Genomic DNA, 27,870 nt, shown 5'->3' with positions numbered 1-27,870 from the left:
TTTTACTGAAGATAGTTTGCAGTTTCATCAGCAGAAGTCAGCTTCAAGACTCACACAGGAGTTCGTAGGCCGCCCCACTTACAGTTACAAAGATCACAGTAGTTATACCATTTCCAAGGTCTAAGCTACGTCATTGCTTACAGGCTGAATGATTCTTATTGGACAAGAAATTGATAAACATAGTAATTTTCCACACATATACAGATAGACAGAAGCATATCTCCATAGATTATGCCGCTGACACTCGGACCCTGAAGTTAGGCACGTCATGACCTTCCAGGTCGCAAATTTGGGTTGCTGGGTGCCAGCATGTCTCGAACAACAACTCAGTCAATCTCCAACAATGCCAGTGGTTCCTTAACCTGTAAGCAAGAAGACTAACACACACACCGACACACATCTTTTCCAAGGTTGGATTTGGCCAGGCTCTAACTATAAACAGGAGTCTCGTCTCAAAACATCAAGATAACAAGTTCTTTCTCTCAGAATAGGACACTTTAGTCTAAATGGAAACTATAGGCTTTAACTGACAAATGGTACCTTAACCCTTTGGGGACCAAAAAACGCGCCCGCGCGTTTTGCTCGGTTTTTTTTTTAGCAATGAAAAATAAACACAAAATGCTCTGTTAATTTTGATCTTTCATTTTCGTGTAATACATCAATCGATCCTGTTCAGTTTCTATTTTTTTTCTGTATACTCACAATAAAAATAAAGTGTTTTGCTTTTTGACAAATAAAGAAAAACTAACATGATGCTATTTCTGCCTTCTCTCTGTCAGTAAACTCCCATTTGAAACGCGTTCGAAAATGATGTATAACTCCGCGAAAATTCAGTCAAACAGGCAAACAGACCCACGGGCATAAAGCTTGAGATCGCAGCTTTTAAATGAAGTAATTTATATAAAAAACAAATATTATCAGCTTCTGTAATCTGTATAAAAAGAGAGCGACTCCAGTCGAGCTCATTATGAGCCATTCAAAAGTAATTTGACCACGCCCCGGAGAGCGCGTGCTATTCAAACGCAAATTCTGAGAACCATTTCAGTCTGTGAAACGCCCCCACATCAGCTGTAAACAAAGAGGCATAATAGCCTACCTTATGGAGAAAAGTTTCCGTGCTGATATGAGGAGCAATATGAGGAGCAGATCCCGCTGAGGAGTGAGGTAGGCTAAGTTATCCTTTCTCAAGTGTTAAAGTGTTAGTGTAGGCCTATGTAAACAAAAAGATGAATCGCGTTTCTATAATATGAATCGCGTTTCTGTGAGATGAATGAAGGGTACATATTTGTAAAGACTGTTTAGCCTAAATATGAATCGCGTTTCTGTGAGATGAATGAAGGGTACATATTTGTAAAGACTGTTTAGCCTAAATATGAATCGCGCGTCTGTGTGTGAAAGAATAAACTGCTTTGCTATAGCCTACTGAGATGAGTAAAAATCGACTGAAATATGTTGAAATAAAATGTATTTGTATAAGCAACGTATTAAACTGCAAATTAACATTTATAAGCTATGCCCTAATATTTCATAAAAACAACGTTACAGTCAGGCGAAGTATGAAAGACAATATTTTGTTGACTAGATTTGGGTACAGTTTTTACTGTAGAATATACTGTCACATCAAATAAGCTTTTCTGCTCATATATATAAAATACTATTTTGTCAAAAATAAAGTCATAGACTAAGATGTTCCAATGTTGGCTATATTCAAACTAATGAATACATATGATAAAATGTAGGCCTATAATCTTTTTTTTTTTTTTTTTACAAAGAAAGAGTACTTTTTTGCAGAAATATTGCTGAAATTGTAATTATTGTTGTAATTGTAACCTTTTTAATAAAATAGCAAAACATATGTACAAGATAGATGTAAGCAAAATCTTAAATGGTCAATATAAGTCTTCTTCAAAATATATATTTTGTCCTTGCATTGTGGCTCAGTCAGTGTCACACCTGAATGAATGGCTAATTATGCAGAGTCATTATGCAGAGTGGGTGGGACTAAGGTGTAAACTACTCCTCCCCCTCGCATATTGGCTTTCCAAGCAAAACCTGTTTTACACCATTTAAATCAATGTATTTTTTTTTGTGAACGATAAAGCAAGACTATTTTCACATAATTTTGAAGCTAGAACTTGAAGAGACAACATCCATTAGTCAAAAGTCTTGTGGGCACATATTTTGTATGAGTTTTGTGGTCTTATTTCAGCAACTTTCATTTTTATTTTTTTAAATAACCACGCATAAACATTATTCTCTTAAAGGGATACTCCACTTTTTTCGGAAATAAGCTCATTTTACATCTCCCCCAGAGTTAAACAGTTGAGTTTTACCGTTTTAGAATCCATTCAGCCGAACTCCGGGTCTGACGGTACCACTTTTAGCATAGCTTAGCACAGATCATTGATTCTGATGAGTCCAGTAGCATTTCTTTCAAAATGACCAAAGAGTTTCAATATTTTTCCTATTTAAAACTTGACTCTTCTGTAGTTAAACCGTGTACTAAGATCGACGGAAAATGAAAAGTTGCGATTTTCTAAGCCTATATGACTAGGAACTACTCTCATTCCAGCGTAATAATCAAGGAACTGTGCGGCTGTACCATGAGTGCAGCAGGCGTAATGATATGACGCAGCGCCTGAAAATAGTCCCCAGCTCGGTAACTTCTTCCAACGTGACCGGGACTAAGTTTGTCTAACCTATTAGACCTATTTTCAGGCGCTGCGTCATATCATTACGCCTGCTGCACCCATGGTACGGCCGCACAGTTCCTTGATTATTACGCAGGAATGAGAGTAGTTCCTAGTCATATAGGCTTAGAAAATCGCAACTTTTCATTTTCCGTCGATCTTAGTACACGGTTTAACTACAGAAGAGTCAAGTTTTAAATAGGAAAAATATTGAAACTCTTTGGTCATTTTGAAAGAAATGCTACTGGACTCATCAGAATCAATGATCTGTGCTAAGCTATGCTAAAAGTGGTACCGTCAGACCCGGAGTTCGGCTGAATGGATTCTAAAACGGTAAAACTCAACTGTTTAACTCTGGGGGAGATGTAAAATGAGCTTATTTCCGAAAAAAGTGGAGTATCCCTTTAAAAATACAAACATCTACATACATGTTGCTCGCATATTATGGTAGGCCTGTTTGTGCTATATAGAGTGAATTTACACCTTTGCCATTAACATGTTTATAAATAACTGAAAAAAGCACAAATGTCAGAGCATGTCAGAACATCTCAAGGGCCCCAAAAACAGCTTGGTCCCCAGAGGGTTAAACTATAGACTTAAATGACCCCTATGTGTTTTAACATGTTGAAGACCTTTCTCAAACACAAAACCAGTCCCTATTTAATTTCTGGAAGCTGGGATAAATAGGCAAGCAATGTTACTGCATTCAAATATCAAATACTGACATTAATGAATACATGAAAAGAACATTTCAGTAATCACACTGGTAACTTCTATAACAAAGTAAAATCTCCAGAGAAGTCATTCAACTCATTTGATATTTAGAAGGAAACATATTGATTAATACCTTGATTATAATCACTCATTACATATACATTGAAGCAGCAGTGGATTCCAATCCACTCCCTTCAGGACCATTTCACCAAAAAGAATGACACAGATGTAAGTTGCAGCTTGTGTGATACTGTGCTTAAATACAGTAGTAGCACATCATCTATGATGTAAGGTGATGATGATCATCATCTTTCTTTATTATTGTTAGCACTACCTCAAACTAAAGCGGCGTCTCTTCGGAGCTGTCGTTTTCTTAAATGAGTCGCGGCAACGTTTCAAATGAGCTTCTAACGCTAGACAAACGCCTTTATTTTCAACGCGATCACCTTGTACCCAAACCATTTTGAAACTAAGGAGCCATTTGTCCTCCGATTACATACAAGCTCCTCGGCGCCGCGTTTGCCGGACTCATGTTTCGCGCTGTAGGGGATTTTAAAAAAGTGACGTGAGTGGAAGGGCGGCAGTGTGTGTGTGAGCGAGCGGGAGGCAGAGCGGCAGAGAGATGCGACAGAGTTGCGAAATTGCAGGCGCGGCTCGAAATGGCTGTTATTTCAAATAGCGTAGCATATTTTAAACTAATCGGTTAACCGGTTTCAACCGGCTAATGAGGCTCGGTGGTCGGTCAAGAAAATTTTTCGTTTTCGCCATCCCTACTAGAACCGCAGTAGGACCACGAACTTCATGACCAAATACCAAATAATTTGGACTAAATCCAATGCTCTCCTGAGTAACCTCTCTAACTCCCATAAAGCAACCAAGGCAGCCCCTCCTCCCAATCGGACACAAGCTCTACACAGTATGACCGTAGCAATGACTTCAGGGTCTGATGAAATCTTTCGAGGGCCCCTTGACTCTGAGGGTGATATGCACTGGAAATGTTATGACTAGGGGTGGGCGATATGGAAAAAATATCATATCACGATTTGATAAATCACGATTCACGATTTTATCACGATTCTTTTTCATGTTGCTTTTTAAGACTATTTTGCAAATTACTGAGCCGCAATACAAGCAAACTAATTTCCCCATTTAAAAAATATAGCCATACAAGGTAACAAAACATAAAAGGGAAAAAAATTACAAATTAGCATATTTTAATCAAGTGTATATTTAATGGGAGTGCAATTGTGAAAAGTAAGAACATTCAACAGGACTTGCATTACAATCAAAGACTTCTCATCACAAAATGAACATTGTTTAAAAAAAAAAATCAAACACTGGCAACAGCTGTAACAGTCAGTAGACAGACCCTGAGCAAAACCCATGTCAGCATGTTTTTCTCTTTCTATTTTTTTGAGGTAGCATCTAGCATGAAAAATATAGATAAACAGATGCATCAAAAACAATTAAAAAAATTTAAGCTTATTTTAAAAAGGTTAAATAAAATTGTTTAAATAAAATGTAATGACACTATAGCATTTGCTTCAAAAGGTAAAACACAACACAATAAATAGCTTAATAAAGAAAAGTCAAATACAAAATTTAAACTACCTTTTATAATCTCTTAAGTATTTTTTTTTTAAAGTACAATGTGATTCAGAACCAAACAATCAACCAAAGGTGCAAACATATGTCTGAATCCTGACTCTTTTAAACTTAGCAGCTTTAGAACAAACCTTTCACATTCGTGCACATTCACATATCCTAAGAACGTAAACTATGACTGATCCCAGTCACACATTTTTAGAGAGGAAAACCAGTTGATTGACTTTATCTGGCTTGAGAGTTGCCCTCTGGCATGTGACAATATTGCCACCAGTGCTAAAAGCTCTTTCTGAGGGAGCACTTGTGGCTGAAATGCACAAGTACTTTCTAGCAAGCTGGCTAACTCTTGGAAAGTTTGCGTCATGGACTTTCCACCATTCCAAGGGATTCACCTCACTTTCTGCATTTGGTGTGGACCACATCCCTTCAATTCCCCTTCTATTGCCTCTTTTAGAGAAAAGGAAGTTGATCCTGAAATTGCAGATGCACAGCAAGCACCACCTGAGGTTTTCAAAAAGCTGGCAAGTGATTTCTTTACTTTCTTGTGTGGGGTTTGTTCTGCGTCAGGGCTCTGTGATGTGGAGGCTGTTGAACCGATGCTGCTGGATACAGTCAGCAAAGACTCCAGCTCAGATACAGCTCTGGCTTGTATTCCCTCTATCTTGTCGCTGTCAATGTATTGGGTTTTGAACCTGGGATCAAGAAGCGAAGCCATATCCAACAGGTCATCGGTGGGATCCTGATATTAGTCAGTGAGGTAATTGAGAATTGTTTGCTTCATTGTTTTTGTTAGTTCAGTGTCATCATCATTCAGGCTCAAGATGTTGACTTTCAACAGGGAAAGCACTGGCTTTACGTAGGACACACTCACATAGTCCTCACCAGAGAGTGCATCAGTGAAGTCTCTCAATGGACTCAGTGCCTTTTTCACAGACTCCATCACATCAATGTCTTGCCATGCCTTCAGGACCTGCAAAATGGCCTTTTCCTGGTCAAGCACTCTCTCAATCATGTTGAGTCTGGAACCCCATCGTGTAGGGGATTCAGTGATGAGTTTCTGTTGAGGTAGTTTCAGCCCTCTTTTTCTTCCAACTGAAAGAGAATGTACTGACGACTTTCTTGCAGATAGATGTTATGCGTTCAACACATTTTCAATTATTTCTCAATTGTAATATTTTATTGAAACCAAACAAATTGTGCTACAATCAGTGCTTGAAGTGGGGGGGGGGAAAGGTGCCGGTACTCTGTAGTAAGGGGGAGGCGTAGAGGGGGGTGTGGGGGCAGCTGCGCCCTCATTAAATTATGGAATAATTTTTTTAAACATTTAAAAATAGTCCTATTTGTGGAAAAAAATATGTAATATTTGAGTTACATAAAAGCTTTTTATTTGTTTTCTTCCTAATTGTCCTTGAAATGGTGGTAAAAAAAAAAAAAAACACCCCCAACACAAAAATGGTTTGGCCACTGATCAAAATTTGATGTCATTTGATTTGAAGTTCAGTACGCTCAAAATGTCCGGTGCTCAGAAAAGAGAAGAAGAGAAAAGGAAAATAGAGGCCTGGGAGTTTTTCTAAACAAATATTTTAAAAAAGGTGGTGACGGTGAAGCTGGAATTAGTAAAGTCAACTTAGAGCAAGGTACAAAACAGCGCAGCCAAAACAATGTTCCCGAGCCTTGTCAGCGGTTTTCCTGCATTGAATTTTTTTTGGTGGCCGCCAAAGCAAATTTTTGTCCCGTCAAAGCCTTATTTGATCGGCGAGTGATAGAATAGAATGAGTGCTGAATGCTGATCGCCTGACAGGGCGCATAACGAGCAGAGAGAGAGAGAGTGTGTGAGAGAGAGAGAGAGAGAGAGAGAGAGAGAGAGCGCGAGAGAGCGCGCCCTCACGTCTTCAAACAACACGTCGAACGCTGTCTTGCTCTCTCTCCCTCGCGCATATATTAATCAAAATAATTTTTGACACGATAGTAAAAGGTCGGAAGACCGCAGTTTCACATGGAGCATTTGGAGATTTTTTCTCTTCAATTAACGCGGGCTGTGAATTGTGCGCATCTAAGATTATCTCGTCCCGGGCCCAGGCAAGACTGTCAGCTGGCCTGCACTTTTGCATTGGCAAATCATGACATTTGAAATTTCTACAGTGAAAAACTAAACTTGGAGATATTGCAGGTACAACAACAATTTATTGTTTGTTATTTATTAACAACATATTTAAACATATTTAAAGTCGTGCGTGCAAACGGAACTTCTCCAAGTCTGCAAGTCCAAAAATACAATTATGGTGAGATTACTACATTTTATTATATTAAATGCATTTATGGTGAAATTATTATATTTTCATGTCATTCTGTGTTAATTTTGACCACGAACCATGTGCTGTCACTTTAATTCAGCGCGTGCAGCACAGCAGAAATAGATCTGTGCGGAAACGAACGCTGCACCTGGAACGGATCGCCGGACCGCATCCGCATGCAGTGTGAAAGCTGTTAACATGGGTGCGGAAAAACGCACTGCAAACGGAGTATATGTGAAACGGGCATGCGCTTTGCTGCGTTTACATGGACACAATCGGAATTAAATCAATCCGATTGATGAATCCGAACAAGGTGTTTACATGAATGATAAATAAAGTAATCGGGTTGATGTGCGCGTTTATATGTCACAAGTTTCAAATCGGATCTGATGTTTTGACATGCGCACACTTCACGAATATACAGAGTTTCCCGCTTTTTGCGCATAAATATTCTCCTCTATTGGTTCTTTCTTTGTTTTAAAAAGCAGACATAATATTAATTCGTCTCTGGTCATAATTTAGAGCATATTAACCGTTTTGCTGTGCTGCTTATTGATCACGCATGCCCCTCCCTGCGGCCAAAACCAGTCGTCTGTGGATGAGAATCCAAAACAAGGACTGGTGGGACGTTGTCCTGCTTCACTTCACAGACGCGCGAGTGAAATGAGAATTTTAGAATGACGGGAAACTTATTAATATGACACTTTATTCAACAGGAAGAACAGCTCGTTCCGCGCGTCATACGTCATTACGCTAGTTAACGTCATTGCACATGCGCAGTCCTTTCAGTTTCGGTTTTCAATCCGATCAAGTGTTTACATGTTCTCTCGATCGGAGTACAAAAGGGATAAACCACCCCTTTCAATCCGATCAAAATTTCATTCGGATCGAGCTCAATCGGATCGATTAAGGTGTTTACATGAAGGTTTTTTAGTCCGATTGAGCCGTCAATCCGATTATAAGTGTCCATGTAAACGCAGCTAGTGGTAGAGTACCGGCTACATGCGAGAAGTAGCGGTACGCAAGAAAAAGTGCAGGTACTCTTAAGAGTAAAATGTAGAAGTGCCGGTACTGCGTACCGGTGAGTACCGCCCCACTTCGAGCACTGGCTACAATACCATATTTTTTTCATATACAAAACATTTAAATAATAATCCAATTCATATAGTAAACTAGTCTCATCATTTTACTCTGTTCAGTGTTCCTAATGTACCTTTATTAGTAAATATTTAGTATTACAAACAAACTTCTAAATTCCAGTGACAATATTTTATTTTTAGTTTCACTCACCAATAGCTAGGTGAAGTCTTTGCCCAAAGCACTGCAGACGTGTCCAACTGTTGAGCTCCAAGACCCTCACCATGTTAGCCCCACTGTCAGTGGTCATGCAGGTCATGTTCGCTTCTTTCAGTCCCCAACATTCAAGCGCTTCTCTAAGGCCTTGTGCTATGAGCTCTCCCGTGTGGTCTTGTGGGAAGTATGTTGTTTCTAGACACGCACTGCACAACTTCCAGTCATCAATGAAATGAATTGTCCGACTTAAATATGGTTCTGAAGTGCGGCTAGACCATAAATCAGCTGTTGTGGCAAAACAATTTTACATTTTGAACTTTGTGTTCCATCTTGTTGCGGCATTCCGAATACAGCCGTGGAATGGCTGTGGCAGAAAAATATTTGCGGCTGGGAATCTCGTAACGTGAATCTACGACTTTGAGCAGTCTTTTGAAGCCCTCGTTTTCCACAGTTTTTATGGGGATCATATCCTTGGCCAGGTAAAATGTCACTGCATCAGAACGGCGCGCATCGCATGTTACGTAGCTGAAAAAAAGCCATAGATCTGCATCTGATAGAACGTGCACTGTAGCGCTATTCAACGATATTTCTGAAAAAGTGAATCGTGGAGACATTTTAATCGTTCACGATTAAATATCGTCATATCGCACACCCCTAGTTATGACTGATTTTCAATTGTTGCAAAGCCTTAGCAAACTGAAGGCTCATAAAATTAGAGCCCTGGTCAGACTGGATAATTCTAGGAATGCCAAATATTGACATAAAGGAGGTTAAAGCTTTGAGAATAGATTTTGTAGTAATGGGCCTGACAGGGTACGCAGCTGAATACCGGGTAGATAGACACATAACTGTGAGTAGATACAAATGACCAGTCTTTGATCTCGGTAAAGGACCTACGCAATCAACTAGCAAATACTCAAATGGTTTTGATATAGCTGGAATAGGTTGGAGAGGAGCCACAGGGATTTTCTGGTTTGGCTTACCAGTGAGTTGGAACACATTACAAGTTCTAATAAACTTTGCCACGTCTCTTTTTAAACCAGGCCAAAAGAACTTGCGTTGCAATCGATCGGATGTTTTCCTCACTCCCATATGTCCAGCCACTCTATCATGAGCTAACCCGACCACAGACTGTCTGAATTTAAGAGAAACTACCATTTGAACATAAACCTTAATAATGGGTACAGATTCACTGACCCTCTGTCTAAGCAACATCCCATCTTTTAGGAAGTAGCAAGAGGGTAGCTGAGTCTCAATATCTCCCTCAATACAAACCATTGAGAACAACGGTTTAAGAGTTATATCAGCTAACTGTTCTTGAATCAGGTTCTCTCTAGAGACATGAAAAATAGAGGATAAAAGATCCTCTGATACTCCTTTCTCCCGAGAGACAGACTCCTCAGAAAAGAAATCAGATGAATCTGAAATGATGTTATCTGCCAAGGTCATACCAAGTGGTTCCCCTTCAACTGTCTCACCATCAACCTGATTTGATGGAACAAAACTACACCCATCTACATCATCCTTCAAATGAATGGGTAACCGTTTCTCCATAGTTACCTCAGGATGTAAAGAAACTTACCCTTCACACAGTCGGTCAGCTTTAAGTTGTTTTCCTCTGGCTCGGGTGACAGCACAGGAAGGAAACACGTGGGGAAATTTCTGACCACATTCATCAGGAACATCTGCAGACACAGGCGAGGAGACTACAACAGTAGATGGTACAGGTTTTGATGTTCCCCAGACATTTCCCTGAGCAAGATCGTTCCCCAAGATAAAAGAAACCCCTGGCACAGGAAGGGAAGACCATACTCCAACAATCACATCACCAGTTACAAGATCAGAGGTAAGATGTACCTTATGTAAGGGAACTTTTAAGAAGGTCATTTCTATCCCCCAAATCAATACATCCTTCCCGGTCGCAGTCTGACCTGAGAGTGGAAGAACTCCCTCTAGCAAAAACGATTGAGAAGCTCCAGTGTCTCTCAGGATCCTCAAAGAAACTTTTTCTTCTTGTCCTGGCAAAGACACAATGCCGTTAGTAATAAACGGAGCATACTCTGTATAATTATCCCCGACATCTACCTGTTTTGAGATCCCCTTCCTAATCTCAGAATTCTGTTGGTGAACATGAATCTCCAGCGGTTCTAGTCCAACCAATCCAACTGGCTTAGCAGACTTCTTTAAAGCATTACATTCAGAGATTTTATGCCCTACTTTGTGACAGTAAAAGCAGATCACCTTACCCTTCTTATCTGGTGAAAAATTCTGACTCACAGGGAACACACTTGACACTGTGTTTGATGTACTCACTGGAGGCGTCCACCGATTCTGAAATAACTTTCTACTCTGATCGCTTGAACCTCTATCAGGAAAAGAAACTCTGTGAGTCAGAACAAATTCATCAGCCAACACAGCTGCATTAGCTAATGTAAGAGCCTTCTGCTCATTCAAATAAATAGACACAGACCCTGGTACACAGTTTTTAAATTCTTCCACAAGAATTAACTCCGTTAACTGGTTCAAGGTTTCTACTTTCTGAGACTGACACCACCTTGTAAACGTAATCTCTTTTTCCCGAGCGAATTCAACAGGTTGTGTTTCAGGTTTTTTATAACCACGAAATCATTGGCGATAAGCCTCTGGTACTAACTCATACGCTCTCAAAATGGCTGTTTTGACTTATTTAAAATCTACACTCTCTTCTTCAGAAAGAGAAGAAAATACTTCCTGAGCCTTCCCCGTCAGAACACACTGCAGAAGTAGAGTCCAGACTTCTTCTGGCCATTTTAGAGAAGAAACAACTCTTTCAAAATGGGCAAATACTTGTCCACATCATGTTCACAAAATGGGGGAACCATCTTAATGTTTCGACCAACATCAAAAGAAGAATGCACAACCTGAACGGATTTTGAAGCTTCAGCTTTTTTTTACTTCCTCATCTCATACTGCCTATGTTCACGTTCACTCACGTGCATACTCTAACTTCCTCAACTTAAATTGTGTATGTTCACGCTCCTGTTCAAGCTTTAATTTTTTTTTTTTTTTTTTAAATATGTTTATTGAGCACCAAAATACAAAATGCACACAATGAGAAACAGTACATTATAAATATGCAACAGTGCTCACATTTTTTCCAGTTTCTCCCCCCCACACTTCCAACATTACAATATCCCTGTCCCCTACATGGGTCCTAGACCCTGAAGCCACCCGCTCCTAAACAACAAACAAGAGAAAAAAATAAAATAATAATAAATAAATAAATAAATAAATAAAATAAATAAATAAAATAAATAAAAATAAATAAAAATAAGAAGTAGCATTGTGGTTAGTTACGCTGTGTGTCCAGAGGACATAAACATTTCACTCATCAGGAATGATATTTAGAGAATCTATGATGGAAAGCAAGGGGTTCCAAGTTTTGTCAAATCTCTTCAAGGAGCCTCTAAGGGAGAACCTTAACCTCTCAAGTTTTAGGTTATGTAGAACTTCCTTAATCCATCTGTCATATGATGGAGGTAAGGCTTGCTTCCAGTTAAGTAAGATCAATCGCCTAGCAAGCAGAGTACAGAAGGCCAAAGAATGTTGTGCTTCAGCTATTAGAGTGCTGCCATGTGAAATACCAAAAAGCGCAGACAAAGGATTTGGGTTTGATATACAATGGTAGGCTTTGTGAAGAGTGTTGAAAATTTTAAACCAAAACTCTGTTAGCTTTGAACATGACCAAAACATGTGAATGAAATCTGCAGGAGATTGGTTGCACCGATTACAGACATCCATAACATTGGGGTAGAATTTAGACAATCTGTGGTTGGTGTAGTAAGTCCTATGTATTAGTTTACATTGAATCAGTCCGTGCCGTGCACAGATGGAAGAGTTATGGACTAGCTCTAGAATCTGGTCCCATTGATCTTCCTCAATATGCCCCAAGTCCTGTTCCCATTGATCTCTGGTTTTTTGGGGGAAATTAGAGAGAGTGGAATCAAGGGCTTTAAAGATATGAGAAATAGCTCCTCTCTGATTGGGATTTACTTGGAGAAGAGTGTCTACCAAAGTCTCTGGTGGTAGATTTGGGAAGTCAGGGTAATTTCTTTGTACAAAATGCCTAATTTGAAAGAAGCGAAAAAGGTGAGAAGCAGGTAGTTGAAATTTGGTTGATAGGTCGGCGAAAGACATGAAGGTACCATTGTCATAGAGGACTTTGATAGCGGTGATACCTCTGTCGCTCCAGAGTTGAAAGGCAGGGTCCATAATAGAAGGTTTGAAACTGTGATTGTGGGTTACAGGGGCAAGGATAGAGGGATGCTTCAGGCCAAAATGCTTTCTAAATTGCATCCATATTTTAAGCGATTGAGTGACTACAGGGTTAACACTAATGTCAGTAGTTGACATTGGGAGTTGGGAGCATAACCATGATTGTAATGGGGTTTTAGAGGAGGAAAGTTCTACTTGGACCCAGGCTGGCTGAATGGCAGCGGTTTCGACTGTCCAGTATAGGAGTTTTTGAATGTTAGCAGCCCAGTAATAATGTAGAAAATTGGGGAGGGCCAGCCCCCCGGACCTTTTAGGGAGCTGCAATATGTTTTTCCGCATGCGCACTGGTTTGTTACCCCAAAGAAAATGAGAGACTGATTTATCTACTTTGGCAAAAAATTTCTTTGAGATGAGTACGGGGATATGTTGGAATAGATAAAGAAACTTTGGGAGGATGGTCATTTTGATTAGGTTGACCCTGCCAGCTAAGGAGAGGGGCAGAGTAGACCATCTGTTGAAGTCTTCCTCGACTTTTTTAAGCAAAGGGTTGAAATTACTATTAAAAGTGCTTGCCAAGGACCCGGTGATGAAAATACCCAAATATTTGAAGCCTTGATCCACCCACTTAAAAGGGGCTACATGGTTTGGCAATTTACCTACTAGATTGTTGATTGCGAATGACTCACTCTTCCCAAAATTTAGTTTATATCCTGACAGTTGGCCAAATTGTTTTAAAATTTCTAAAATTACAGGAAGAGAGGAAGACGGGTTGGATACATACAAGAGCAAGTCATCCGCGTACAGTGATAGCTTATGTACCGTCCCTTGACGTGAAATGCCCTCAAATTTTTCTTCAGATCTTAGCCAGATAGCCAAAGGCTCGATGGCTATGGCAAACAGCAAAGGGGACAGGGGGCACCCTTGTCTTGTGCCACGGTGAAGCTGGAAAGATGGTGAGAGCACATTGTTTGTTTGTACAGATGCTACTGGGGATGAATATAACAATTTCACCCATGATATGAAACCTGAACCCAAACCAAATCTATCCATCATTTCAAAAAGAAACCTCCACTCTACCCTATCAAAAGCTTTCTCAGCATCCAGCGACACCAATATCTCAGGAGTGCTGGAGCTGGGCATGTTCAGAATGTTTAGAAGTCTTCTGGTGTTATGAAATGAGTGCCTCCCCAGCATAAAACCTGTTTGGTCTGTTGAAATGATCCCTGGCAACACCTTCTGAAGGCGGAGGGCTAGGATCTTAGCAAGAATTTTGTAATCCACGTTTAGTAATGATATGGGTCTGAAGCTACTGCAAAGTAAGGGATCTTTGTCCTTTTTTAGGAGAAGAGTAATTGTGGCATTGGTCAGGGTTGGAGGAAGTCTGCCAAGTGATAGGGCTTCATTATACATGTCACTTAGCACTTTAGAGAGAAGTGGGGCAAATTTCTTGTAGAATTCTACTGTGAATCCGTCTGGACCGGGTGATTTCCCACTCTGCAGCGTAGTTATCGCTCCCATTATCTCCGCTGTACAGATTGGCTTAGCTAAATCATCTACTAGTCCCTGATCCACTTTAGGGAACTCGATAGAACTTAAACCACTTGTTGAACTGGTATTAGGGTGATCAGAGGCATATAGATCAGAGTAAAATTTAGAAAACGTTTCGTTAATAAGTTTTGGGTCCGTGGTAATGGTGCCTGATGAAGATATAATACTAGGAATGAACCTAGATGCTGCTGCAGCTCTAGCTTGCTGGGCAAGGAGTTTACCAGCCTTGTCCCCCGACTCAAAAATTCTTTGTCTCGACTTAAGCAGTTGCATTTCTGCATCGTTTGACGTTAAAAGGTTGAATTCTGTCTGATATTGTAAACGCTTCTTATAAAGTGAGGGGTCTGGGTTATTTGCATAGCTATCGTCAATTTCGAGAATTTTTTGTGCTAGCTCACTTTGTCTAGACATGGCAGTTTTTCTGAGGTGGGCTGTGTAAGAAATTATCTGGCCTCTTAAATATGCTTTGAGGGACTCCCACAGGGTACCCCTCGCAACGTCTGGATTGTCATTTATTTCAAGAAATAGTTTAATGCTTGATCTTAAAGAATCCACCAGAGGGTCGTCGGCAAGCAAATTTGAGTTAAATCTCCATGGTTTAAAAAAACGGTTGTGATTAGGGAAGTTTATGTCTAGTGACGTTGGAGCATGGTCTGAGATCACAATGCTATGGTAATCGCATGATAGAACATTCGACAACAGTCTGTTATCTATAAGAAAAAAATCTATTCGAGAGTAGGTGCGGTGGACATGTGAGAAGAAAGAAAAGGATTTTTTTCCAGGGTATTTACACCTCCATGGATCAGACATGCCTAGTTCTTCTGCAAAGGACGCTAGTAGCTTGGCAGACTTAGTAAGGGAATGCGGTCTAAGAGACGATCTGTCCAAATTGGCATCCTGCACAAAGTTAAAGTCTCCCCCAATGATAATATGATGTGTTTCAATATTAGGAATAGAAGTAAATATTTTTGAAACAAATTGTTCATCATCCCAATTTGGTGCGTAGAGGCTGGCCAAGACAACTTTAGTGTTACAGAGTGTCCCTGATACAATAACGAACCGGCCATTTAAGTCTGTAATAACATCATCTGCTTCAAATGGAATATTATTTTGGATCAAAATGGCAGCACCCCTGGCTCTTGCACTGAATTTGGAGTGATATACCTGACTAAACCTACTCCTTTTTAAGCGCATAATCTGACCTGTAGGTAAGTGGGTCTCCTGCATAAATACTATATCTCCTTTCAAATCTTGGAGGTGGGAGATAATCTTATTTATTTTAGTAGGTTGGTTTGCCCCTTTGACATTCCATGATATGAAGCGAATGTTATTCATTGTTTGTCTACTTCCCATTGAGGCAAAAGTAGGTTAAAATTATAGTGTAATATACGAGTGATATGCTTGACAAAAAAAAAAAAAAAAAAAAAAAGAAAAAGAAAAAAAAGGGAAAAATGCCAAGCCCCCCACCCCCCCTCCACACAACCACCCACCCACCCAAGCGCCACTCCCCCCAAACATGTAATCTACTTATCAAAATTCTTCCGGAGCTACTTCCCCTTTAAACCTCACACTCCACCACACAATCGTATGAACAAATTATTTAACTAATATTTATTTCAAAACACCTCTGAATAAACGCTCAGATTCTTTCTTCTTTCCCCTCCCCCCTCCCTCTCTATACATTTCGTGCCAGCATGGACAGCTGAGTTATTAATACAGTCCAAAACAAAAGACGACACTTTACTGCAACTCACACTGGCCTGCACTCACAAGATAGTCCACATTACTCATTGTCCATGTGTTGACGGTTACATAGCCCATGGTCGTACTTATTTCAAACAGGGGTTACATTAAAATGTAGGTTAGAATGAAACTAAATATATGCATGTAAGTATATATCAACAAAAACATCACACAAAAAAATAAAACGGCCTTCCTGTAAACCCATCAGACCATCTGAGAACATAGTTTAACTAGGCTACCAGTCATATCCGTCCATGTGAGTACAAAGAAAAAAAGTAGAGAGAGAGAGAGAAAAAAAATAAAATACTCAGAGACAAGAGTACCATGAGTAGCAAATCGCCTCCTGTAGGGATCAGTCACCACTTCCCATCAAAGATCCAGGTTTCTGGTATGAAGCCAAAAACTGTTGAGCTTCCTTCACTGAAAAGAGGCGCCGTCTCTCCCCGTCATCAGCCTTAATAAACAGTCGCGCTGGGTATAGCAGTGACGGCTTGAGTTTGAGAGTAAACAGCTGACGCATGACTTCTTTGTACTCAGCTCGTTGGTCCATCACCTCAGGACAGTAATCATCGTATAAGTACACTGACTTGCCATCGTATTTTAGGTCGTCTCGCTTCTTGCGGGCAGCACGAATTACCATGTCCTTGGTCTGAAATTTGTGGAAGCAAATGATCACGGCTCTAGGTTTACCCCCCTCTGCCGGTTTGGGTCTCAGCGCGCGATGAGCCCTATCAAGCTCCGGTGGAGAAGTCAGCACATCTTGGCCCAGTATGTCCATCAGGAGATTAGAGAAGAATATTGTTGGTCGTGTTCCCTCCACAGATTCGGGTATCCCGATGAGACGTACGTTGCACCGTCTGCTCCTCCCCTCCAGATCAGTAATTTTGGCTTTTAGTTTAGCGTTGTCATCAGCCAAGTTGGAAAGCTGAGATTCCAGTGACTGCATTTGATTCAGCCCAGATTCCAGGTCGGAAATACGTTGTTCATGATTAGCGATCGTGGTCTGTACACCGTCTAATTTCGCGTCGATGACCGCGAGTTTGTTTTCAAATCTGGCGGACAGTGAGTCAGGCTTCGTTAACAAGTCTGCGCGCAGTTCCGCTAGCATATTAGCCAAAGTAGCATTGTCGATAGCAGAGTCCGGTGATGCAAGTTCTTTCTTCGATTGTTTGGCGGCTTTAGACATAGTGGCCGGCTGGGACTGTCCAAACACTATTTAAAGGCAGATATAGCGAGGTTAAGATTAAACTGACTGAATAATACCAAAAATAGAGATTGTGTGGTCGGAGCTTGGAAAAACACCGCTACTCCATCCCACTCGCTAACCGGAAGTCCCTTTAATTTTTTTTAACTGAAAACGTTTTTCCCATTCCCTATCTTCTAATGCTTGTGTACCTTCAAACAATAGTCTCTCTGTTTCAAACTGTGTTTGTTTCTCTATGGACATTAAATCTCTCTCAACAAGTGGATACACTACCTTACCAAGACTAGCTTCATCTCCTACAACCCGAATTCCCTTGGCTATCAACTGGCTTTTAACAGCCCTTAACAAATCCTCCTTGCGCTTCTTATCATTGCTAGTCAAACACGCGCGTGTGGTTACTAAAATAACAATCTCTGGCACTAAAAATAAATATGGGAAAGAAAAGATTTAGGAAAAAAAAAATATATATATATATATACACACACACAAAAGAAAAAAGAATGGGAGAGAAGAGAGACCTCTCACTACAAGTCACAGGTCTTTATACTAACACCTATGGTGAGTTAATTAGGGATTGAATGCACCTGTTACCCAACTAACATCTGCACTGTGTAGCAGAGCCAGCAGGGGGTAAACAGGCAGGCGTAACAGGGGCAAACCCCATATGCATCCAGACTTGATTGGTTAATTGGTAAGACTGTAATTCCTATTTCATTACAATGGCAGGACATTTTCCAATTTAGGAGACATTACATGTCATAAATGTTTATAGAATATACATGCATGTCTGCCAGATTTTGATAATTGGATGTTTGCATGTGATGGCTCACACGATGAAAGAATGTTTAAAAGTTGTGAAGAGTTTGACAATTTCACTGAGAATCAACTCCTCAGTTTTGATAAACAAACCATGTGCTTTTAGGGATTGTCCCAGAGTCCCACAATGAGCTTTCCTTAGGAAGTGCCATTTCTGTGTCTGTAGCTTTAAATGCTAATGAGGAGGAGAGAGGCGGGGCGAGGGTGGGGGTGTGGCCTTGACCAGCTTGCGGCCACGGTACCATGCGCTAATGTTTACAGTGGATGTATCGCAATGGCTCGTAGTCGTTCAAGCTTTCCAGCTTGACCCAGAATCTGATCTGGATGGAGAAGCACCTGAAGAAGTTACAACTCAGCGGCTACAGCAGGACGTCTCCGAATGGTTAGTTTAAAATATTGTGTCTGGATATGGTTCTTTAGTTGGTTTTTGAGATAAAGATCTGAGGCACTCAGGAGGATGAAGATTAAAAAGCCTTTATTAATCCATGGCTAGTCTCATAAAAATAAAAACATGCCTACGCGTTTCAGCCAACAAGGCTTTCGTCAGGGCTTTCAAGCCCTGACGAAAGCCTTGTTGGCTGAAACGCGTAGGCACCATGAGTCCATGTCACCATGAGTTCTCGTACAAGAAAGACCACCTCGCTTTCCACCAGGATCACCTAGCGGGTTTGAGCAGTGAAACATGAAAAGTACGATAATTAGCAGGTAACGAACTTTATTATAATTTTGAAGGGACCAACGTACCTGGGACTGATTTTTTTGCAGGGTAACCGCTGGAGGCGAAGGTCCCTAGTTGATAGCCTCACCCATTGACCAGGAAGGTTATTGGGGCTAGGGCACCGATACCGGACAACTTTTTCCTTTTGCCTTCTCACTGCTTGTTGGAAGAAGACATGAGCTTGTTCCCAGGGAAACAGAGGAGGTTGAAATCCCAGAGTGCATTGGAAAGGTGTAAGGCCAGTGGCAGGTTTGCGGAGGGAGTTTTGAGCGTATTCAGCCCAGACTATATGCTGGCTCCAATCAGTTTGATTCTGATGGCAGTACATCCTTAGAAAACGTGTGATTTCCTGATTCAAGCTTTCGGTTTGGCCATTGGACTCTGTATGGTACCCTGAAGTGAGGCTTATGGTAACATTGAGTTGTTGGAAGAACGCTTTCCAGACCGAGAAGTGAATTGGGCACCCGGTCAAAGACGATGTCCTCAGGCAGGCCGTAGAAATGAAATACTGTTCAGGAGGAGCAGTCTCTAAGGCTTTGGGTAGCATGGTTAATGGGATAAGTTGACATGCTTTAGAATAGGTATCAACCACAGTATTGGTATTGAAAGTGAAGGCCAAGTATGGTAACCTATACATGGAAATAGTCCTCTGCATTTAACCACACACATTAGGAGCAGAGTAGTGAGTAGTGAACACACATGAGTAGTGAACACACACACACACTGGAAACCGTGACACACCCGGAGCAGTTGGCTGCCATTATGCTGTGGGGCATCACTCAAGGGCATCTCAGTAATTTCCTGCCGGTACTAAAATCGAACCAGCACCCTTTTGGTTACTAGTTGGACTCGCTAACCAGTGGACCACGACTGCCCTGTGATATTGGGAGGTCTATGATAGTCAATGGCAATGTGAGACCATGGTCGTCAGGTCAGGGAATGGGTAATGGTTGAAGGAAACTGGCAGGCAGTTGTCTGGAGAGCTTGGTTACAGCGCAGGTGTGACAATTATTATGATCATATAGGGATTGTCAAAGTTTTTTTTTTTTTTGTCATCTACTGAATTTTTAGTCAACGATACCAGGGACACCGAAACACCGGGGAACATGAAATTTGGTGGGCATGTAGCCCCACTAGACTTTTACGGCAAAATTTTGTTTGGTCCCCGGGGGCCACCCCCCCCCCCCCGCGCTGGGCCCCCCGTGAATTTTTCGTCAACGATACCAGGGACACCGAAACACCGGGGAACATGAAATTTGGTGGGCATGTAGCCCCACTAGACTTTTACGGAAAAATTTCGTTTGGTCCCCGGGGGCCACCACCCCCCCCCCCCCCCCCCCCCCCGCGCGCTGGGCCCCCCGTGAATTTTTCGTCAATGATACCAGGGACACCGAAACACCGGGGAACATGAAATTTGGTGGGCATGTAGCCCCACTAGACTTTTACGGAAAAATTTCGTTTGGTCCCCGTGGGCCACTCCCCCCCCCGCGCTGGGCCCCCCGTGAATTTTTCGTCAACGATACCAGGGACACCGAAACACCGGGGAACATGAAATTTGGTGGGCATGTAGCCCCACTAGACTTTTACGGAAAAATTTCGTTTGGTCCCCGGGGCCACTCCCCCCCCGCGCTGGGCCCCCCGTGAATTTTTCGTCAACGATACCAGGGACACCGAAACACCGGGGAACATGAAATTTGGTGGGCATGTAGCCCCACTATACTTTTACGGAAAAATTTCGTTTGGTCCCCGGGGGCCACCCCCCAACCCCCCCCCCCCCCCCCCCCCCCCGCGCTGGGCCCCCCCAAACCCAAAAAATGCAGTTTTTCCTAAATAACTACCTGAACCGTGGCACCGAGGATGAAGAAATTTGTATGGTATGTTGGTCTTAAGGGCCCACATCAACCTAGCCCATAATCACTCATTTGTGATTTGCGCCCCTCCCATAAAAAATGAAAATGCAATATTATTCTGCTTTAATCGCCCCTATCTTCAGTTGAGATGTTCAGAACTGCACCATATTTCATGTGTATGATTAACTTGACATCCTTGGGGGGTATGCTAAGTTTCGTAGAATTTCATCCATGGGGGGGTATAAAATAAATTAATTTATGTGCACATTTAGTGACTGTACACTCATCGGCCTGTAGATGGTGGTGTTGAGCGAAGGGTTGCTGGTTTAGGATGATACTGTCACTAAGGTTGCCAACTGTCCCGAATTAGGCGGGACGTCCCGTATTTTGGGCCTAATTTATTTGTCCCGTGCGTGACCTCCCGTGTCCTGTTTTTTGACAAGCTGATAAACCACTGACTGATACAACAGCAACAGCAGCAGTGCTGACCACGACACTTGAGAATGATCACCGACACCTGTCATCATCCAATCACAGCTTTTTTTAATCACTGTTTTGAGACAAATCATTGTTTGATTTGCGAACATCCTCTGCCGTCTGGTCGCTTCCGCTTCAAGCCGGACTCGTCTCGCGCTAACGGTAATTTCCTTTCACTGTCCACGTTTTGATTTCGGCTAATCAATTTTGGCGAATGCAAACAACGTGATTATTGTTCATGAGTCTAACATCCAGCCACGCAAGAAAACATGTAATCTACCTGAGGGAATAATATGCTCAAAAAAAATTTCTGATTATTATTAATGTTTTAAAGCTTTTAGAAAGTACATAGAAAGCTTTTGTAACATTATCTTAACTGTCACTTTTGATTAATGTAATGCATCCTTGCTGAATAAAAGTAGGCAATTACTTTCTTCTTTTTTTTTTTTTCAAAAAATAATCTTACTAACCCCAAACTTTTGAACTGTAAGCCTAGTGTATAATGTTAAAAAAGCTTTCTATTTCTATCAAACAAACGCAAGCATGCACACACACTGACATCCACACGCACAGACACACACCCATACACACACATACAAATCCACATGCACAGACACGCACACACGCGCACACACATGTACGCACGCATACATACACGCACAGACACACACATACACAAACACACACACATACACACACACACAGACAGACATGCACATACTACTACTTTTTTTAGGTATATACATAAACACGCAATACAGCCAAATTGCTCCACGTCATTTATTTTTGTGGAAAGCCAGTGCAGGCCTGAGCGGCGGTCATATTTTGTACCGCCATGCGGTACATCTAGTATTTTTTTGGACCAGCTGGAAAGCTTGATGAAATTCTCTGCATTATTTTTCTGTCCTCTCTTGCTTTGTGTGCTTGTTACATGTATCTCTGCAGTTTATTTTATTCCTAGTAGCAACAAAGTGTATAAATTTGGTGGTTTTGTGGAATAGGAATATTTCTGGAACCTTTTTTTTTTTTTTTTTTACTCAGCAGTTGGAGCAGTAAATAAAATATTAATCTAAGTCATAATGGTCCCTCAAGTCTCTAGTTTAGATTTGTCTTTAAATAAGTAAATTAGTTATTATTTATGTAATAGCTGATCCTTTTGTCATTCACTTATCTGTTAAAAGAGTTAATGATATATATCCGCACCTGCTATTCAAGAGATTTTAACACCATTACCTGCCCAGTTTCCTGTATGCTATTTTAGGGCAAAGGTTTCAAAGTCTTTAGTAGATTTGAACTTAAGCATCTTATAATTTTCTGGCACATGTTTATTTAAGTTACCAAGTGCTGAATTAAGTAAATGTATTGCTCTGTTTGCATTATGTATTGAAAAGAGATTGTTTTGTTAATTTAACTATTTGTGTTTTGTTCATTATTACTGTAATTGTTAATTAATATTGAAAAGGCACTTTCCATCCACAGTGCTCCAGATGTTCAAGGGCTGCCATATGAAGTCCAGAGGGCCAAGGAAATCAATCAGATGTTCGGGCCCAAAGGAAGCTCAGATGCATATGATGTCATCTTTGACCTTCACAACACGACCTCAAACATGGGCTCCACCCTCATTCTGGAAAGCTCAACAGACCTCTTCAACCTTCAGATGGTGTATTATATCAAAGTAAGAAACTAGTAACAATTATACTGTACAATGTTATTAAAACAATTTACCATTATATTTTCATAGTTAAAATAAGAGTTTTATTCAGCAAGGACAAAAGTGGCAGTAAAGACATTTATAATGTTATAAAATATTTCTATTTTAAATGCTGTCCTTTTGAACTTCAAAGAATTGTGAAAATTCAGCTTTTTGCCATCACAGGGATAAATTACATTTTAAAATATATTAAAATGTAAAATAGTTATTTTAAATTGTATTATTTTGCAATATTTCTGTTTTTACTGTATGTTTGATCAAATAAATGCAGCCTTGGTGAGAATAAGTGATTACTTTCAAAAATATTTCAATCTTACCTACCCAAAACATTTGTTGCATGTATCCTATACTGAGCATTACATTATTTACCAAAACATACCAGACTTTTTTTTTTCTATTAATTAAAAAAATATATTTCTTTAATTAATTTTTTTTTTTAACATTAATTTTGCTTAATGTCATAAAATAAGAAACTAAGCAAATCATCTTTACACAGACAAGAACTCTTTACTCTTTACAGTCATCTTTACTCTTCCCCCCTTACAGAAAGCTATGGCCCCCCACACCTGTTCAGTACTGTTAAATGAACACCCACAGCTGAAGTATTCAACCACACGCTCTGTGGCCAAACACCCAATTGGTGAGTACAAAGTCCTGGGATATTCAGCAGCCCAAATCTGTTTAATATTTGGACTGCTGAATAGTTTAATATTAAAGTACTTTAATTTAACCAATAACTTCAATCAGAATACAATAGACTGTTACCAATATCATTTTATCAACATTAACAAATAGTCATCTTTACACTGCAAAGATGGAAACTACATCTTACATGGCATCTTTATTTGCAAAGATATCATTATGTTATGACTTGTTGAGGCACACGACTATTAACTCATTATTAAGTAAGTAATATGTCATTTTGGTTTTGACATCCACGCTAAGCCATGGATTTCAATATCAAGCAGTTTACAACAAGGATTCCACTATACATGGGGATGTCAAAATCCATAAACCTAATGCCATTTTACATAATAATGAGTTAATAGTCATGTGCCTCGACAAGTAAAGTCATAACATAATGATATCTTTGCAAATCATTAGCTAATGATTAATTAAAGCAGACAACTAGAAGTTAAAATGCATGGCTTTGACCCATTATGGTTAAACACATTAATTTACACTTAGTTAATACTATATGTTGTTAAGGAATAATATATGATTAAATGTTTAATTAATAGCAATTAATATATTACTTTATCTTTTAATCAGATAGACTCTTTATTTGTGTCTGATGTGGTAATCATTAGTGAATGGTTTAGTTCCTCATGAATCATACATAAACTCATAATTATCTGTGCATTAGTTAAGCATGAATTAATGCTTATTAGTGCACCCTTCTTGTAAAGTGTTACTGTAACAGTTGCACCTCATTTAACATGGTTTTACACTGCTGTCTGTTATCCTATCAGAATAGACCCGTGACCCTTTGTTGGGTTATGACCCACCAGTTGAGAACCACTGACTTATATAGTTGTGTTTCTATTGCAGGTCTTGAGGTGGGCCCTCAGCCACAGGGTGTTTTGAGAAGCAATGTATTTGAGTCCATGAGGACAATACTGAAGCATGCTCTGGACTTCATCGAGCTTTTCAATAGTGGTGAGATCAATGGAAGTTAAGCAGAGATCAGCATGCTATAAAGGGATTTCAAAGGCAACCAGGGTGGCTACAATAGGATTATTTCCTATATTTATTATACAATAGTATTATTCTCTAATATAATATAGTAATCATGTGCAATCAGTGACAGTATGGAACCATAATGTTGTGTTTTTCAGATGTGTCACACAATTAGACGAGATATAGCACATTTGAATAATGTGTTTTTCATATCGTTTATAGATGCTTTATGTTTACGTAACTTTCTTTCCCCCATGGCCATCTGTTTCTCTGCCTGGATATTGTGTGGCATTTCAAGACAAACAGTTATACTCTCAGGTCATTGAGTAAGCCAGCACTGATTTAAATATGAACTGCCTGACCTCAGCATTTAAAGTCCTCACAGTCAATCATTTTATCCCTTAAAACTCACCTTTAACACCAAAAGGACATATTAAAAATAAAAAAATAAAAATCGTCATGCCTAATGAAATGAAATTTCAGCTTAAATGAAATTCTATCTAGTTACAGATAGAGTATCTGTAATTGACTCACACCAGCTTAGAGATCCACTCATTAATGATCACACGTTGACATGATTGGTTACAAGGTAGTTTGTGGCGGCAGAAACAAATTGTAGACTGTCTTTGAAACAACTGCAGTTTTATGGAGAAAATAATAAATGGTGTTGACTTATGAATTTGCACATGGTTGGTCTTAAAGCATATTTAACACACCACTTATAAACAACATTAAAAGCTTGATTTTCAACACCAGGGGTTTAAGCGTTTATCTTCCTCTTTTTTCCCCTCAACTGTGAAAACATTTAAACAAGGTAATCACATGTACTTTTAGTGTACTGACATGAATACACTTTCTCTGTCTCGCATTAAGCAGGAACATGTTGGGCTGGGCAAGCACAGCTAGTTTCTCTTCTGGTTTCAGAGTTTTTTTTAACTTAAATACTTGCTTGCTAGTTGGTTAGTTTCCATGTCAATAGTAGCTTGCTGGGTTTTGTAATGTCATGCTGTGTAAAGGACCGCATCGTTGTGGATGAATGTCTCATTGTGAGCTCTCAAACGTGCTTTCCGTTTGCCAGTGTAGATCCGTGTTTGGCCCACTTAAACATAACAAGCAAAAGAGGAGATCTGCATTATGGAAACTATTAATTAGGGGACTCAGTGATTTGACTGATGCAGGAGCCATCTGTTATGAACACAAGCTAACAGCTAAATGATCCAACTGTTTGAAAAATACATTGTGTTTCTCATATTATACTTTAAGGGATTTGGAAAAACTTCAGAATGCACATGGCATTTTCCCACATGGTCATGTGTTTTATCAGCCCATTTTTTTGATCATAGACCTGAAAATGACATTTTCAACTTACCCAAGATACTGTATAGTATGAGCCCTATAAATCCATCATATTAGATTGAATGTGACAGTTTTTAAATCTGTACCATACATTGTGCTTTAACCACATAATATGTTCCCCTTTTTATGTTAAATAGCTTATTAATAATAATAATAATAATAATAATAATTTTGCATCTCTGCGCCACAATGAAAAATATTTTTTACTTAAAGTATCAAGTTTTAGTGTAAATTTCTTCTCTAATGAGAGTAATTTCTTTTCTTTCTTTCTCTTTTTTAAATTTTTTTTTTTTTTAATGGCTATATTTATACATTTGGAATCCCTATCTAATTATATCTGAAATATGTATAATTTATCCTTCAATATTGATTTTAAACATCTGGTTTATCCTCACTGTAAGAACCAGTGCTTCACAGTCAAAACAGTAATGTTTAAAATAACATTGGTCATTCATGACTGCTCTTTCAAATTAAACTACTTGAAATATGTTTTTTTTTTCTTTTTTTTCTAGATATTGAGAAAGTGAAGGGAAATAAAATGGCAACACATACTATCATAATTCCAAAACTCTTTGTTCCAACTTGGAAAGTGCTATTTTTAGTGACCGTGTGTGTCTCCAAAACCTGACAGCTTTACAATGCTTAATGTTCATTGCATGAGTGTAAATAATACATGTTATTGACATTTCATGAAGACAGTAAGACAAGATGGAAAAATGTGCTACTCTGAATTTCTCAACAAGTGGACAGAGCAAAACTGGTCTTATTTACAGAACATTTTTGCTTTTATAACATTTTTAGACCAGCTGGATCCCACTCCCAGCTGAAGAAACCAAAGCTGAAAAAATACACATGACCTAAGCATAATACACATTTCTAGCTTACATAAGCTAGCTACATAAGCCACTGATTAGTAATTAATGGGATAGTTCACCAATTTTTTTTCATTTGGTTACATTTTATTTGAAGGTGTCCTTGTTATAGTAAAACTATGCATTTAAGTACTGAGTAATAGTAATTAATTATAGCCGAATTGTTAGGTGAGCATATGGATTACACACTCCTATAGAAGACCTGTCAGTTAATACCTGCAGGCACACTGACACTGACTTAAATTGCAGGAAACTGTCTACAGGGGATGTCTCGATAGGGTACTTTGACCAATAGTTGATGGTTCCCACCATCGTTCTATGAACGGAGGAACCTTCTCACTAGTATCCTACTAGATGAAGGTCAACAGCCACTCAGTGGCACTGGGGCCCCAATAAGGCTTTCGAGCCCCAGCACTTCTAACTCCTTTGGCAGCCCCTGCATCCAGTTTGTCTCTCAGATGTACTTAGTGGCGTACCGGACACCCCCGCAGCCCCCGCGGTGCGTGGGGGCCCCGCCTCTTTGGAGGGCCCCGCCCAGGCCCTTCTAAAAGGCGTTCACACACCACATAGGATAGAACGTGTTTTTGCTTTGAAAAACTCAAGACGCGGCAAATGAATTTGAGATGAATTTAGAATGCCGTGTCATGCTGGAGAAACGGCACGCAAAGCGTGAAGGTAGTGCAATGATTGAAAAAGTACGTGAAAAACTCTTAATAATGCTAAATAATTTTCTAAAACAGCAATCAGGGAAAATCAATTTTCTCTTACATTTGACTTGTCATTAACACTATAACCTACAAACACAATGTGTTTGAAGAGCAAATTTTACGCTTAACTGGCTATGATATTAAAAGATCGAACTGCTGAAGAGCCCAGTATATGAACGCAGCGCATGAAGTTTTACATTAAGCATCTCAGACTGGGGAATGGGCCAATGGGGGGGTTACGCTTACCCTCACGTATATATCTGTTGGTCCAGTGAGGTTGGTCCGTGTGCGAGCACCCATCCCCCACTGTTATTAAAAAAAAAAACGGCTAGCCTGAC

At 39.9% G+C, this 27,870-nt stretch overlaps 1 protein-coding gene across 1 annotated transcript in view; it reads left to right on the top strand.

The window, feature by feature from the left end:
- aspa (aspartoacylase) overlaps positions 1 to 27,870 on the top strand; it is a 63,033-nt gene that overhangs the window by 19,830 nt on the left and 15,333 nt on the right. Inside the window, exons 2-4 of the mRNA XM_084415431.1 lie at positions 22,686 to 22,881; positions 23,464 to 23,557; positions 24,469 to 24,576. Coding sequence (XP_084271557.1) covers positions 22,686 to 22,881; positions 23,464 to 23,557; positions 24,469 to 24,576 — 398 coding nt within the window. The remainder of the gene's footprint in view (positions 1 to 22,685; positions 22,882 to 23,463; positions 23,558 to 24,468; positions 24,577 to 27,870) is intronic.

The sequence above is a fragment of the Rutilus rutilus genome (genome assembly GCF_951802725.1).
Source record: "Rutilus rutilus genome assembly, chromosome: 7".
NCBI lineage: Eukaryota > Metazoa > Chordata > Actinopteri > Cypriniformes > Leuciscidae > Rutilus > Rutilus rutilus.
The sequence above is the reverse complement of the archived record's forward strand: the minus strand, read 5'-3'. Positions and strand labels throughout refer to the sequence as shown.